This window comes from Artemia franciscana, chromosome 2 (assembly GCF_032884065.1).
Source record: "Artemia franciscana chromosome 2, ASM3288406v1, whole genome shotgun sequence".
Taxonomy (NCBI): Eukaryota; Metazoa; Arthropoda; class Branchiopoda; order Anostraca; family Artemiidae; genus Artemia; species Artemia franciscana.
In genome coordinates, this window is record NC_088864.1 from 18,922,365 (window position 1) to 18,939,876 (window position 17,512).

The 17,512-nt window shown below is 35.1% G+C and overlaps 1 protein-coding gene across 1 annotated transcript in view; it reads right to left on the reverse strand.

The window, feature by feature from the left end:
- The window catches only part of LOC136038155 (FERM domain-containing protein 6-like), a 124,300-nt gene that overhangs the window by 20,135 nt on the left and 86,653 nt on the right, over positions 1–17,512 (reverse strand). Inside the window, exons 7-11 of the mRNA XM_065721205.1 lie at positions 10,440–10,661; positions 7,480–7,632; positions 4,373–4,508; positions 565–780; positions 72–194 (exon numbers count right to left, since the gene is read on the reverse strand). Of these exons, the coding sequence (XP_065577277.1) occupies positions 72–194; positions 565–780; positions 4,373–4,508; positions 7,480–7,632; positions 10,440–10,661 (850 nt within the window). The remainder of the gene's footprint in view (positions 1–71; positions 195–564; positions 781–4,372; positions 4,509–7,479; positions 7,633–10,439; positions 10,662–17,512) is intronic.

Genomic DNA, 17,512 nt, shown 5'->3' on the forward strand with positions numbered 1-17,512 from the left:
GGTCGAAAATCCTGGGTTAACTTTAGCCTATGAACTGGGTTAAAGTTCAGGCAAACCGAAAAGGAACTCACCTGTCGCTCCGTCTACAAGATCACAGGATTTAACAACTGGTGATTTTGACTTTTTTCCATCAGGCTTTACTAAAGACAGGTCACAATGTTCAATATGGCCTATCACAGTATCTCTGCCTTCATCTAAAAAATTCAAAAATTAAAAAAAAATGTGTGAGAGAGAGAAAGAGAGAGGGGGGAGGGAAGAGAGAGAGAGAGAGGAGGGAAGAGAAAGCGAATTACACAACCCTGTCGCTTAGAGCAAGACAACATAGACATAGACATTTTTAATTTCATCCAAGACCTATGAATTAAACAAACAATTTACCATTAACGGCCACTCTTAAGTGGCCTTTAATTAATCATTCTATACAACCCATATCTATAATTCAACGTAATTACTCTTGATCAGGAAACTATTTGAAGATAATTATGTTTTAATTTTCATATTGTAAAAGAAAATATAAAGAATCACTTCTGTTAATAAGAGTTGAAAGATAAGCAAAAATAGTACCTTCTGAGTCCAAGCTAAGAACACGATCAGAAACAATTCCTGAAGTTGTTGAAGATGTACTAATCGTCGAAACTCTTTGATCCACTAACGAAGACAGGCCCAAATCACTCAGTCCTCCCAGGTTCTGAATATTAGCCAAAGGTGCATCAGATGGATGAGGAAGCCCATTTTCTGCTGCCCATGCTAAGTTCGCAGGACTATCCTTTGCATTTCGAACTGCAAAAAGGTCTTATAAACTAGTCCAGTATGTTACAGAGAGAGTTGTATACAGCCAAAGGCTTAAGAGACTAACCATATAATTACGAATTGAGCTAGGCCAAAATCGGCACTCTATTTTATCTTGTTTGGCAACAAAAGATTTAGGAAACAAGTCGTATGTTATAAGCGTGGTTGAGCACAGTCAAAATATTAAATTTTTTCCATTTTAGAGTTTTTACATAACTGTGTTTACGGAATTCACGTGTTCCCTCACAAAAGAAAATTTACGGCACACAACGAAGAAGATTAAGGACAATCATTTTCAGTCTAGAATTTAAGATCCTTGAAAAATGAAAACTTTCATCAAAAATAAAATTTCAAGACGCGAAAATCTTGCAAAAAAAACGCATTTTATAATGCCCAAAAAAAGCATAGACGAAAAAAAGAAAAAAAGTTTTCAATGCATCGTAACCAGTTATACTAGAAGCTAATGCCGTATCCAGGGGGGGCAGGGGTTAGGACGTTTAACTATCCCCCGTAGAAGTTTGTCAGACTTGAAAAAACGTAACAAAAATGAATATAGACAAATTCTTGCTGCGTTTTTAAAAGTTTTTTTGTCCCCCCACCCGGAAAAAAAAATCTTAGAGACAACCCTGCTTGAAGCACAATAATAAATGATCCACTTAACCTGAGATATTTTACGAAATCAATCAGGCTTATAGTATTCGACAAATTTTGCAGGTCAGTTTTTTTTTTTTTTTTTTTTTTTTTTTTTTTTTTTTTTTTTTTTTTTTTTTTTTTTTTTTTTTTTTTTAACACTGTTACCGAATGTAATAAGTCAACAGAGTCTATGAATTTGCGTAGCAGGATTTTTTCTGTTTTCGCAAAAGCCATATAAATCATTATATCTTAAAAAGTTACATTTATGAGTTTTTCAGTTATTAACCAGTTTGTAGTTTTTCCATGGAGTATTTCGTTATACTTACAGCATTCGTGAGTTAAATGACAAAATAAATTCGCCAATCAATCAGGAAAAAAAGTTTTACAAAGCAATAGTTGTCATACTCATAACATATTCAAAGGAAGAAAATGATATCCCATAAAATTAGACTTTCCGTAATTATATTATCAATAATAATTTTGCTCCATAATTTGACAGGACGTTAGTCTCAACTTGTGAAACAAATTCGTAATAAAGCATCTTTCTGCGTATAAATTAATATATTAGCCCTCTCGTTTTTTCTCCGAAAAATTTGAACCCTTTACCAATGATCTATTTTGTGCTACCGATCTAAGCACTCATTACTCAAAATAGACAAACCTAAAACGGAGGAAAGTAGGGAGTTTCTGGGTCTAAAACAGACTTCATAGTTTCAAGGGTTTGATAGTTGTCTCCAAGACAGTATCCAGTATTTTGTTTGGGGAGGGGGGACTTACAAAAAAACTTTAAAAAAACATAAAAAGTCTGTTTATATGTATTTTTGTTGCGTTTTTACGAGTCGTAAAAACGATCCCTTAGCCCCCCTCCCTCGGGTGGGCCTTGGTTGTCTCTCTGTAACAAAATCATAACTTTTAGAACAGTGTATCACCTACGAACAGTTCAATAGGCCTAATGCCATTCATACTTCTTTTTCCTAAGTTTGATGTTACTTCATATTGCTAATTGCAGCGTCAAATAAAAATGTGCGGTACAGAAGTGTAAAACAACTACTTTTTAATAACTTGCTGCTTTTTACACCTTAACAGCAGAAACTAACTCCCCCCTTCCGCCAATAAAACGAAGAAAATTATATGCCTATGGTTGTACCTCCCTTCAAACAATCTTTAAAGTCTCGCAAGTAAAGGAGAGGTAGAGGTAAACTGAAGGCACTTTTCCAGAACATGATTTGGCCTTGTTTTATTGATGTTTAATATTTCTGTGATACTTGCTCTATTAACGTGAGTTCTTTCAAGCTTCAGCTAAATTTCAATATAGTCTTAAGAGTCAACTGGCTGGTCATTTTCACCGGCTGATTTGGGTGATATAACAATTTAAACTATTTCTTTTTTTGCCGACTGAGACTGATCTTCATTCATTGATTTTACGCAATATATTTCCATCAGCCCGTTTGCCCTAATAAAGTAGTACTATTAAAATAGCGGTGCTTCGCACCACTTTTTTAACAACTCAAACCTTTCGTTTGAGCGACTGAAACTTAAGAAAGGGACGTCTCCTCTCCCACACGCAACGCCCACATACGCGATCGAGAACACGTCCACTATGCGTACATCCGAATGTTTTCCCGTCTAAAATATATTTACTTGCATGGACAACGTTACTTTTGATGAACGAAAGCGCAACTTTGCGGTAATACTTCGTCCATAATTGGGAAGCTCAACATATAGTTTTTAGATACTTTCAAAACGATTCCCTATCTAAGAATTTTTAATCGATAGCCATTTTGTCCTCCATGGAATAAAATCGCAGTTTGGTGCCACAAAATGATAAGAAGCGCTACTTTCCCGAGGTACGATCTTTTCGGTCACTTTAAAAGAACTCAAGAGCTCTGAACTTTGTTCTAAACATGATCTTCTAGGACCATTGGTTCGACACAACCATCTCTGAAAAAAAAATAAAATAAACACGCGGACCCTATATAGAACAATGGAAGTATTTTTGATCTATCAAAGCCCAGCATTGGCCCTTGACTGGCCTGGAGTGCACTGGAAAACGGTGGGTTTTTGCAAAACAAGAGCCAAGAGCTCATATGGAAACTTGTGACGAGGTCAGAAGAGCCAACATTTCGCAATGTTATCGCGGTGACATTTTATTTTTTTTTTTTTTTTTTTGAGGCTACCATGATAAGCACCACTACGCGGGATTTCTGCCTCCGAAGCTGAATAGCTTTTTCTACAATTTTTGGTCGCTTTAAATCCACCGCTTGATTTAGCTCCTCCTATGCTTGCTGTCCCATACTATAGCAAATTCTCGATTAAATCTCCATAAAACGTGATCCGATCTGATATTCTAGGTAAAAGTGTTAGCCAAGGCCAGACATTTAAAAAAAGGATTTAAAATTAAACTAAAAATTATTACTAAAAATGGCAGAGTAAGAAAAAAAACTTACAAAAATTGTCTATGTCAGGAATTGCACCTACGACCTTTGGAGTAGAATACCAAAACCCCATATCCACTGCGCTATGCAAGCTCTCAAGGAGACATTTTTAAAATACTTTTTCTAATTTTTCCCAATTAACCGTCCCTCAACCCCCCCCCTCCAGTTGGTCGAATCGGGTAAGCAAATATTTCTAATTTAATCTGATAAAATATTTCTAATTTAATCTGATTTAATCTGGAAGTGCCCGAATTAGCAAAATCAGGACCAACAGACCGACAGACAGAAATTGCGATCGCTATATGACACTTGGCCAACAGGCAAGTGCCATAAAAACTGTAGAAGTCAAAGAACTGTCAGGGAGAAAAAGAAAGTGAGTGAGAAAGAGATTTAGAGAGGAGACAAAATAAAGGAAGAAGAGAGAGAGGGGAAAAGAAACAGAGGAGAGAGTGTGGAAGGAAGAAAGAGTTAACAAAGATGGGAGAGAAAAATAAATAGACAAAACGTAAAATTACCGTCCTCAGCTATTTTCATGGAGAACTGATGAGTAGCTTGGCAGAGATAAAGTAGATGTTTGCATTTTACATCGGAACTGGCATAGTATGTAAACTTTTTATTCTCACATTCGGCTCGAAGCTCAAATTTCCGTCTCTACAATAAAAGACTCAATGAAAAGACCGATTAACAGCCCTTTAGGAAAAATAAAATATGTAGAATGGACATTTAACCAGCTATTGACTATTGTAAGATATAATAATTAACACCTTTCTTCTCCCCTAAAACAAAAAAAAAATAGTCGTATCAGTTAAAATATAAAATCCTCAGAAGTAAAAATTCTCGCATAGTCGTGAGCGCAGAGGGAGCAGACTTTAGGCCCTAGAATTTCTTAAAATCCCAAATCATAACATAGGATTACATGTAGCTTATTTGAAATAAAATAATTTCTAAGCGAAAAGAAAATGAAATAAAAGAGCAAATGTCGGGATTGTACCTTCGCTGATAGTTTTCAGTAAAAAAAAAAGAAGAAAAAACAAATGAATAGTTAAAAAGTTTTAGCAAAATAGCGAAGATTAAAAGCTGAAATGAATTAAGCTGGAATCGAGAAATTGATAAAACAAAAGTTTGAATCGCTGAATAGAAAGCAAATGAATAAAAAAAAATCAACAAGACTAAACATACACTGCAAAGAAGAATGAACAGTGGAAACAGAAAAAATTCCAGTGAAGTAAATCATTTTATAATATCATCATCATCATCATTTATTTGATACCCACAATAAAGGCAGACATTGCAGAGTACAAAGATAAGAAAATATAACAAACACAAACATATTCAATAAACAATAAGAAACATATTCAACACACACATGAAAAATAAAATAAAAACTAACCATAATCAAGATGGAAATTGGACAGCTGCTTGTGTTGTAGTTCTTGGCCAGGCTGTAATTTTGTGCTGTAATATGTACTGCTGCTATTTCTGCTTATTTACTTTTTAGTATGCTAATTGTTAGTTTTTTAAACCTTGGCTCCTGCACTTTCCTGCTTTTCACTTGTGTTTAAGTTTAATATTAGATTATAGATTATAGATGAAATTAGTGTTGTTACGCTCGTCTTCCTTGACGCTTAAAATATGTCAATTTTTTGAAATTTAAGTATGTAAGTGGAGCAGTTGCCCCCCCCCCAAGTGTAGAAAAAAAATATTAGATATTCCATGACCCTTAACTATCCTGATATGGACCCTTCTTGCCCCCTACCCCCATAACGATGCTGGAGATTCGGCCCTGGGTCTCTACATGATGAAAAATTAATAGTAAAAGCTATTTTTCAGGACGCATGATCTCATCAAGGGCATGCTTCAAATATCGCCGTTTTTAGGCCTAAAGGTCATACTTCATATTTTCACACGTCTGGGTTAATTGCCAAAAGCCGTTTGCTAAGCTGTTCTCAAAGGGATGCAGCAGAACATTCTAGATCAGGAAAATCAAGCGTGACTAAACATACGTTGCCCAGTCGCTTCTCTCATCGAATACAGTTCACCAAACGATTTTTGGAAATTATTTCAGAAGAGTCAAAATATCAGGCACAATCTTTAGGCGTAACAGCGATGATCAGCGTTGCCAACACGGTACAACTGTAACGATTTTTGTAGAACCAGATTTTTTTTATGTAACAAATTTTCCTGTGCATTTGGGTTGTATTTGATCTTTTCTGACTCAGATATCTGTTCAAGTTTCGTTTTACCGAAAATTTCCTTCTTGTTATTGCAAATTTTAATCTGCAAATAGCAAAATTTAATCTCTCAAGCCGGAAAACTGGTACAATTTATTTCAAAACTTTGGCAATGCTGGCGACAATATGTCATTGAATTAAAGGCTCATTGCTGGCACTTTTAATCTCTGTAGGAAGTGAAGCTAAGAAGTATTTTTTTTTTTCGAGACGTAGAGTCGTTCCCATTCTTTTCTCTTTTCCCAAGTTAGATACACAAATCTTTTGAGTTGAAAAAGTGTCTAGTAACTCGTTTTCACTTAACTATCAATAACAACGGCTCTAAGTATGAGATGGGAGACAACAACTAAGATTTCATTTTTCAATTATACGAATCGTTCAGCTGCCAATTTAATCAAGTCGATAGCACAAACAGCAGAGAAAAGTCATAATTAAATAAATTAAATCTGTCTTTGTTTTGCTACCACTAGTTGAGAAAAGTTCAGGCTTTTTTACCCCTTCAAGATGTAAAAGAATATCTTGTCCAAATTGGCTTCTGAAACGATATTACCACTAGCTGGCACGTACGCAGGGGGGGGGGGGGGGGGGCTTCGAGACCGCCACCCCTCCCCCGAAATTTTGTGAAATGTTTAATTTCCCCATGGTTTCTTGGGATTTCTGGCAAAGTAGGACATTTATTAAGAATCTAGATACATGTGTGAAGCCTTTTTTGGGGGATTTTACAGCATGCAATAATCCAGTGAAGGCACTGCCCAATTATTAACCCATTTCTGTCTAACATTTTACCCTCTTTGAAGTAATTAGCGATTGTCCTTTTTTTTTTTTTTTTTTTTTTTTTTTTTTTTTTTTTTTTTTTTTTTTTTTTTTTTTTTTTTTTTTTTTTTTTTTTTTTTTTTTTTTTTTTTGTTGTAAGGGAGTTTGCTTTTCACAACAAAATAGAATCATCCTTGATATTATGGCGTTCATCCTCCCTTTTCAGGATAAAGTACAGCTTTTAATGGATCAATTTTGGAAACTATAATTTTTCATTAAAATCGGCGTTTTCGCAATAGAAGAACTACCCCCCACAGCACCCACATTGCATTGTTAACCCTAAAATTTCCCTTTCAGTGGGATATAATAGATTAATCACTGGTTCTAAATCTTTACGAACATAACCTGAGCCTAAAACGTACTTTTGAGGCTTCAGTCTTCTTCCCCCCATCCGCTACAATACCATAAATTAAAGTTAATCTGTATTTTCCGATATACATACTTTTTGCATTTATTTAGTTACTAAATAAAAAAATTGCTACTTTATATCTGCTGTTTCGAAGGTTTTGCCCCCCTGCCCCCCCCCCGAAAAAAATTCCTGCGTACGTGCCTGACCACTATCAAAATAAAAGTCACTTTACCTCAAATGATAGATTTTTAATACTATGCCATAGGAGACCTGCCTTCAATGCTTTCAACTGATTTTCGTTAGCTTCATAAATATCAACACCGCGTGTAGCAATCCCCAACCAAACTGATGTGGTAGGCTGAAGATTCGAATCCATACTAGGGATCTGGAAATAAAAGATATATATCATCCAGCAAGGAGAAAAACGTCCCATTGGTTGTTTTGTGTATAAAAAAAATTGGTAGAAAGCATATTTCGACAATTTTACTGATTCGTTCAGCATGGCAAAAACTGTCCATCTTGTACGGTAAAGCAGAAAGCTCAGAGGGTGGACTTCATCTATCAGCAAACAAGAACCAAGTTCTCAATCTAATGGCAGATAGTATCATCGAAGAATCCGTTAAAAATAAGCTACACAAACACACAAGAAGGATTATTGGTCAGTTGCGTCAATTCACAAAAATTTATGGGGGGGGGGTGGTTAAAAATGTATTTTTCAATACCTAAAAGCGGTAACTTTATTATTTACTTCAGTTAAAATACCAAAAAAGCTATTGTCGATAAAAACACCACAAAAAGGGCATTTCTCAATATCTAGGGGGGGGGGCGTCGGTTAATCGCACAAGAAAGAGAAGTCAAAAGACCATGTTTGAGGGGCGCTTATTTATAACCCCAAAACATAGTAGCGGATTTATATGATGAAACACATTAATACTCATGTTAGCTCCCAAACCTCACGCAGGGCGCGAGTCTTCGGGCCCGTGTCCTCACCAGAAGTTTTGAGGTTTTCACGATAGTTACTATCGTGTTTTTTTTCTGCTTGCCCCCCTACCCCTACTAAGACCAAAAATAAAAGCCCGAATCGCAAGTAAATTACACCATGGTCCCTATGTCTTATGAGCGACAGTCAATTGAGGCTAGAACTACTCTTATGAAGAAGACAACACCCACTTTCAGTTTCCGTCAAATTCAATGAATTCCGCACATTCTTGAGTCAAAACAAAGAAATGTCCCAGGAGACAAGAAACAATGCGTCATAAAAGAAGAAAAAAAACTTGGCAAGCATCAGACCACATTTTTATTGTTTGATTTTCAAGCCACTGTCTTTAGTTACTTACGTCACAAACCCAAATATTGGCTTTAATTTAAATGACCGGACCGACAAATTAACTAACAATTTATCTTGATTACTTAAAAAAAAAAATACTAAGTGACATGACAAACGAACTCGAATTTACTACCGTAAGTCCTGGGGCCAAGAGGAACTTAAGACAAAAAATAAATAAATAGAGGACAGAGACATGGACAAAAAAATCTTTTTTTAGATCAGCTTGGAACTTACAGCTGAAATTCCTTGGGCCAAGAGGAACTTCATGCAAAAAAAAAAAAAAAAAAAAAAAAAAAAAGACGAACGCCAATAAGTTCCCCAGGCAAAAGGTCTAATATACAAAAAAAAATATCATAGTTAATGCAAAAAAGGCTATTACAAAGTGACATGACAAGTGAATTTGAAGGCAAATAAGAGGATGAAATACAAATTCAGAGAGCAGTTAGCCAAACATTTCTAAAATCTAGCGTAAAACGTACTCGCTTTTATTTTGCAAAAACTCTATAATTTATCATTTCCACTGAAAATCAAATTAGGGAAGCATATCCCTGATTTCCTAGATTTTCCGAAAATACCAATTGAGAAGGAGTTTCAGGGATTGGAGCTATGAATGCGTCGAGTATAAATTATGGATCCCCACGAACCCCGCAAGTGGTATACATACTCTATTAACACAACAAGAAAATATAAAAACAAACGAAAGGAAAATTTTCTTAAGATTTAGTTCAGGGATTATTTTATTCAGTTCAGGTATATCTAAATTCAGTTTCATGCTGAAAGCTAAGAAAAGATTGAAAAAATATTCGGGGGATGGGGTACAAAAAAATTACATTATAATTTGTTTGGTACTTACGTATTATATCGACCACACCCAGGAAATAAAGTTAGGTTAATCATAATGAAATATACCAAACGCCCCACCTACTCGATCCAGGCCTGCATGCTATCAATACAATATCCAATAACAACTAACTTTCGATCAATAAAATAAGTGAATTGAAATTGATCCATAATTCTGAGAATATATGGCAGACTTTTAGTGGAAGTCCTCAACCCAGGAACATATACTCTACTCAACACATTCAGCTAAACATTTAGCCAGAATCAACAATCATTTCCGATTGTTGGAGCGACTACAACACACCTGAGCTGAAGCAAGCAGCTTTCACACACTTGATTGTCAACCACACTTACAATTGTGTCGACCCAGAAACCACCGCATCTACTCAACAAACAGAGAATATGTGGTTCCGCAAAGTGGAGGAATAAACGGAACAGAAGTACAGCCCACCATCATTTGAAATCATATCTAGCGGAGGAGATGCGGCGGGCGGCAGAACGCAGAGCTTCCTTCAATACGATTCTTACATACATCTATGAGTTCTGGGCGGCCTGCTTTCCATAGTTCTCTTTTGTTGTTTCGATAATTTTGTTAATTAAGTGTTATATTTTCATCATATTTTGGTATATTTCCTTATGATTAACCTAACTTAATTTCTTCGGTGTGGTCGATATAACACGTAAGTAACATTTTGTTTATATGCATTTTTACTAGCCAGACAAAAATTAGGGGAGGGGTCACACCATGAGCCCCCTCCCCCTCCTGAATACCTCTTTGCAATGAATTTCTTTAAATTTAATTCGAATATACTTTCTAACAACAGGAACAAAAAGTCACCGTCTTTATAAAGGTTTCAACGTTTCAACAAACCAGTTCCAAAACAGACACGAGTCAGATTGACCACATTTTTTTGACCTATTCTTATTTAGTGCATCGTAAAATGAGAAGGCAGTAAAATCTCGGAAAAAGTGTTTTGCAATAAAAACGCGACAAGTGCCTGTCATGCTTAATCATAAAGACTTACCATAGTGCGGGGTATATATATGCCCCTTTCTCGGGCAGACTCGGCCTTATCCGGCCTCTTCGAATGCATAAGCCTATACAGATGAAGTGAATGATAACAATCCCCGTGCGACGCCTCCTTGATGTATGAGAGTTGTGCTCCTGCTTGGGTCAAGCCTCTCTGATTCCGATGAAAGTTGGAGATCTGCTGATGAAGATAGGATTCGCCAAGCCGCTGAATTATCTGAAAAAAAAAGGAATTAGTGTAAGCACAAAGTATGTAAATAGGACACAGTATAAGTATATATGAACAGTAGCGAAAAGTTTCTTCAGAAATGATACAGATTGAAGCGCTCGGAAACGAAAATCTGTCTGCCCCACAGGATTAGTTTCCCATAAGCCCGTCGCATTGCGCTAAACATTTGTCACTGCGCATGCGCGAAGAGGTGGAGTCATGAAGAGTGTCAAAAATTTTTAATGGAGAGTATAGAATTTTTCGCTACTGTTCACATATACTTATACTGTGACATAGCAGGGGGTTTCGGTTCGTACCTCCTACAAATCTTAATATTTTTGCAATAATTACTTCAATCTAAATAATCCGTAATGTTTCCATAATGTTTGTGTTTTAACCAAAAGAACGTGAAAAAAAATGCCCAGTAGGAGGGCTAATCCTAGGCAAAGTATGACGAAAAACCTGAAAAACTTGACCTGATTCCAAAAAAAAAAATAATTCACAACTTAAGGAAAACAATGTCTCTATCTTGTCGGTTCTAAGACATAAACTTTCTAAACTAGATAATAAGTTTAACTCAATCATGAATACTCTGGTTCAAAATTTTTTCAGTTTTAAGTCCTGATAAAAATTACCAAAGTTATGTTCCCTCTGACAGAACGGAGCAATGTTCCCTTTAACAGATTATAGTAAGTAGTTAGTTTGTTTCAATACAAGAAAAGAATAATATTCCTCATATACGTAAAATTACCATGTTTTCGACATTTTTGAACCCTCTGGGCAAAAAATAGCAATGGATCAAACAGTTCGTGGTAACGAACTGTAGTAAGGAGCGACCCGGCTCAATAGTAACCAAAACTCTAAAAAATGGAATTTTGATACAAATAGCTACATCAAAAGAATCGCATTTTAATGCTGATTTTAAATATATAAGTTTCATCAAGTTTAGTCTTACCCATCAAAAGTTAAAAGCATGAGAAAATTTGCTTATTTTAGAAAATAGGGGGAAACAACCCCTAAAAGTCATAGAATCTTAACGAAAATGACACCATCAGATTCAGCGTATCAGAGAACCCTATTGTAGAAGTTTTAAGCTCCTATCTACAAAAATGTGGAATTTTGCATTTTTTGCCAGAAGGCAGATCACGGATGCGTGTTTATTTATTATTTTTTTTTCCCAGGGGTGATCGTATTGACCAAGTTGTCCTAGAATGTTGCAAGAGGGCTCATTCTAACGGAAATGAAAAGTTCTAGTGCCCTTTTTAAGTGACCAAAAAAATTGGAGGGCACCTAGGCCCCCACCCACGCTAATTATTTTCCCAAAGTCAACAGATCAAAATTCTGAGATAGCCATTTTATTCAGCGCAGTCGAAAAACCTTATAACTATGTCTTTGGGGACGACTTACTCCCCCACAGTCCCCGTGGGAGGGGCAACAAGTTACAAACTTTGACCAGTGCTTGCATATAGTAATGGTTATTGGGAAGTGTACATGCGTTTTCAGGAGGATTTTTGGTTGGGGGAGGGGTTGAGAAGAGAGGGATATGCTGGGGGAACTTTCCATCGAGAATTTGTCACGGGAGAAGAAAATTTCCATGAAGGGAGAGCAGGATTTACTAGCATTATTTAAAAAAAAATTAAAAAATAAATATGAAAAAGTTTTTTCAGCTGGAAGTTAGGAAGAGCATTAAAACTTAAAACAAACAGAAATTATTACCCATATGAGGGGCTCACCTCCTTCTAATACCTCGCTCTTTACGCTAAAGTATTTTTAGCATTTTCATCTATTTATTCTACGGCTTTTGTGATTCAGGGGTCATTCTTAATGAATTGGGACAAAATTTAAGCTTTGGTGTAAAGAGCGAGGTACTGACGAGGGGGCGAACCCCCTCATATATGTAATAAAAACATGAGAATACAAAAGTTCTTTACGTAAGCTAATTTATAAGTTACGTAAATCTTTTACTAATAAAAAGATTCGTAAAAAATTAAAAGTTCTAGTTGCCTCTTTAATTAACCAAAAAATCGGAGGGCATCTAGGTTTCCTCCTCCGCTCTTTTTATCTCAAAATCATTCGATCAAAATTATGAGAAAGCCATTTAGCCAAAAAAAAAAAAAAAAAAATATGCAAATTTCGTTTTGATTATTCCTCTCCGGAGAGCCAAAATCAAAACATGCATGATTCAAAAATGTTCAGAAATTAAATATAAAAAAACAAGTTTTTTTAACTTAAAGTAAGGAGCGACATTAAAACTTAAAACGAACAGAAATTACTTCGTACATGAAAGAGGCTGCTTCCTCATCAACGCCCCGCTCTTTACGCTAAAGTTTTTTACTGTTTTAAAAAGAAGAATTGAGAGAAAGAGTCAAACTTTAGCGTAAAGAGCGGGGCATTGATGAGGAAGCAGCCTCTTTCATATACGAAGTAATTTCTGTCCCTTTTAAGTTTTAATGTCGCTCCTTACTTTCAGTTAAAAAAACTTGTTTTTTTTTTATTTAATTACTATTATAAGATAATCTTGTTATCTTTCACCACAATCTTGTCGAAATGCCAATTAACGGTTACATTAGAAGAATAAATAACAGATCAAAATACAATATGCATTCCTTTGAAATAATAACTAAAAATAAAACTGCACATTATACTTTATACTGATCAAACAGTTCGTGGTAACGAACTATAGTTAGGAGCGACCCGGCTCAATAGTAACCGAAACTCTAAAAAATGAAATTTTGATACCAATAATTACATCAAAAGAATCACATTTTGATGCTGATCTTAAATATATAAGGTTCATCAAGTTTAGTCTTGCCCATCAAAGTTACGAGCCTGAGAAAATTTGTCTTATTTTAGAAAATAGGAGGAAACACACCCTAAAAGTCATAGAATCTTAACGAAAGTCACACCATCGCACTCAGTGTATCAGAGAACCCCTCTGTAGAAGTTTCAGGCTTCTACCTATAAAAATGTGGATATTCGTATTTTTTGCCAGGAGACCGATCACGGGTGCGAGTTTATTTGTTTGTTTTTTTGTTGTTTTTTTTTCTTTTTTCCAGAGGTGATCGTATCGACCCAGTGGTCCTAGGATGTTGCAAAAGTGCTCATTCTGACGGGAATTAAAAGTTATAGTGCCTTTTATGAGTGATCGATAAAACTGGAAGGCACCTAGGCCCCCTCCCACGTTCACTTTCCCCCAAAGTCACCAGATCAAAATTCTGAGATAGCCATTTTATTCACCATAATCGGAAAAGCTAATAACTATGTCTTTGGGGACGATTTACTCCCCCACAGTCCCCAAGAGAGGGGCTGTAAGTTCCAAACTTTGACCAGTGTTTATATATAGTAATGGCCATTGGGAAGTGTACAGACATTTTCAGGGGGGATTTTTTTGGTTTGGGAAGGGGGGGGGAGAAGTTAAGGGAGGAGGGTCAAGTGGAAGGATCTTTCCATGGAGGAATTTGTCATGGGGGAAAAGAATTTCAATAAAGGGGGTGTCGGATTTTCTAGCATTATTGAAAAAACAATGAAAAAATAAATATGACAAGTTTTTTCAACTGAAAGTAAGGAGTAGCATTAAAACTTAAAGCGAACAGAAAGCATTACGCATATGAGGGGTTCACCTCCTCGTAATCGCTCGCTCTTTACGCTAAAGTATTTTAGTAATTTCAAAGTTTCTATTTTAGTAATTTCAACAAAATTTAAGCTTTAGTGTAAAGAGCGAGGTATTGACGAGGGATTGAACCTCCTAATATACGTAATAAAAATATACGAATATAGAAGTTCGTTGCGTAAGTTAATTCGTAAGTTCCGTATATTTTTTACTAATGAAAACGCTCATAAAAAATTAAAAGCTCTATTTGACTTTTTAAGTATCGAAAAATTGGAGGGTAACTAGGCCTCCTCTCCGCTCCTTTTTTCTCAAAATCTTCCGATTAAAACTATTTAGAAAGCCATTTAGCCAAAAAAAATTAATATGCTAATTTCTTTTTAATTATTTATGTGCGGAGAGCCAAAATCAAAACATGTATTAATTCAAAAACGTTCAGAAATTCAATAGAAAAAAAAAACAAGTTTTTTTACTGAAAGTAAGGAGCGACATTAAAACTTGAAACGGACAGAAATCACTCCGTAAATGAAAGGGGCTTTTCCTCCTCAACATCCCGCTCTTTACGCTAAAGTTTTTACTGTTTTAAAAAGTAGAGTTAAGAGAAAGAGTCAAACTTTAGCGAAAAGAGCGGGGCGCTGAAGAGGAAAAGCCCCTTTCATATAAGGAGTAATTTCTGTTCGTTTAAAGTTTTAATTTCGCTCCTTACTTTCAGTTAAAATAATAGTTTTTTTATTTAATGATATATAAGTGTCAATTAAAATAATATTTAATGAAGGGTCGATATCTACGGTTAAGGCACCTATGCTTTACTCTACCGTCATAGTTTTCCCAGGGGAAAGGAGGAGGGGAAGGAGAGTGGTTGAAACACGAAAGCGCATTTTTTGACAATATTTTTTTTTTAAAGAACTTTTGACCATTACCATGGAGGAATTCTGAACTCCCTTCCCCAATTTGAAGGAATAACAAGTTCGATTGACTCCCCAAACGACTCATATACCATCCAAATACAAAAAGGAGCATATCAGCACCCCTCTCATCACTTTTGATAGCCAGTTTTTTAACGAAGCCTGTTAACACCCCCCTCCCCCACTTAAGATACTTATTGCTTCGTTGGTAATTTTCATTTTAAAGCAAAATATGACTTTACTATTCATGACTAATGTTGATTAGTAAAATTGATTTCTTGAAGTTTCTTTGTTATTCAGTGACCTTTTTTTTCGTTCTGGACCATTGATCCTTATTTTTCAGAATACCCCTGAGAAAGCAGAAACTAAAAATGCAACTAAATTTTGGGGCTAAAACATTAGAAGCCAAAATGTAGACTTTATCGCTTTGGATCAATGTTATTTTGATGTGGTTTTAGACTGACGTATGGCTTGATTTTTCAAAATTAAAGCTGACTGAATCCTAGACATGCATATACAAGACGAATAAATATAAAAAAAGGCATAATCATTTTAAGCTTAGCACAAAACTGTATCAAACATTCATAGGTCAATTTGACTGTGTCCTTTAAAAACAGCCGCGGAAACTAAAAATGAAGAAGCACAGCTTATTTATTAATATTGATCATAACCAGGCACATACAGTGGCGTCAATTCACTAATATATTTTTCAAATCTAGAGGGATGGGGGATTATTTTATTCTCAAATTTTGTCACTAAAAATACCAAGAAATGGCACTTTTCGATAAAAGTACCCAAAAAAAAGTGCTTCTCAAGATATATAGGGAGCAAATCCCCCCGCCCCCCTGGCGAGACCACACTGGCTAATCATGACAAAACACAAAATCGCAAGGAAAAGAAGAACGAGGACAATTAACAGCCAGTGAAAATATTTAAAACCATGCAAATATTTCGGTCAAGACCTCCGCTTGACCATGCTCAGTACATAATAAGCAGATAAAAATATAAAAAAGAACCTTAAAACAAAAAACAAAACTGTAATGTGTTTATCAGTTCATTCTGCACTGAGAACGGTCAAGCGGAGGTTTTGACCAAAATATTTGCATAATTTTCAATTTTTTCATTGGCTGTTAATTGTCCTCGTTCTTCTTTTCTTTGCGATTTTGTCTTTTGAATATGAAGTGCCCAGAAATTCGGGAAATTTTGAATTTCTGAGTCGACCGTGGTATCTGAGCCCCTTCTCTTCTCTGTTTGTCCCTGCTCTTAATCCCATTTTAACATATCTTGGTCAGATTGTCAATAGTGAAAAGTTGTTATCATTTCTTGACACTAATCCTTGTTTTACAGAATATCCTTAAAAGTACAAATTCAGTCATTTGGTTTGACCCTAAAACTTTAAAATATTTAAAAAGGGGACTTCAATCCTCATGAAAAAATTATATGCACCTTTCATTGCGACCAACCGTAATCCATCAAACAAGCTATGCAAAAAGGAACCCAGCCAAAAGATGAAAAAATTAGGGTTTCTTCACCCGTAATAATAAACGGCGAAGCTTTTTTGCCGGTAGATCCTACAAATTATTATGTAGATGAGTTTTTTTTTCATAAATTGTATGGGAATACACTTGGTTGTATCAAATTACGCTTTGATGAGGCGCATGCAGACGCGTAAAGACAGAATAGAGAAGAGGAGGGAAAAAGTCCCCAAGAAGTTTTTCCGCTACTAAATAAACAGCATATATGACAGAAAAAGACATATGACTGAAGCCCGTTATATAAAATCAAATAAGATATATATATATATATATATATATATATATATATATATATATATATATATATATATATATATATATATATATATATATATATATATATATATATATATGTATGTATATATGTATATATATATATATATATATATATATATATATATATATATACATATATATGTATGTATATATGTGTATATATATATGTATATATCTAGCCTATGTTAAGCATTTCAATCTACTCTTAACTATTTTAGAATCAATACATAATAAATAAAAAAGAATATGGTTGCTTTTGTAAAAATTTGAATTGGATTAAAATAACAAAAATGAAACACCCACATTAGATTGCGCGGGTGCCTCTTAGATATTTTTGCCCCGCCCCAGATTTTGAACAATACCGTTTTTTGATATCCTGATTCAAAATTTCTTTTCATTTTTTATATTTCATTGAAGATGAGAAAAACCTCAAAACCACCCCCAAGATATTTTAAAAACTATTTCCCCCCCCCCTCAAAATTTTCGAGAATTGGCACTACTCTTTCTGAAAGGTGATTCAGCACAGTTAGAGGTACT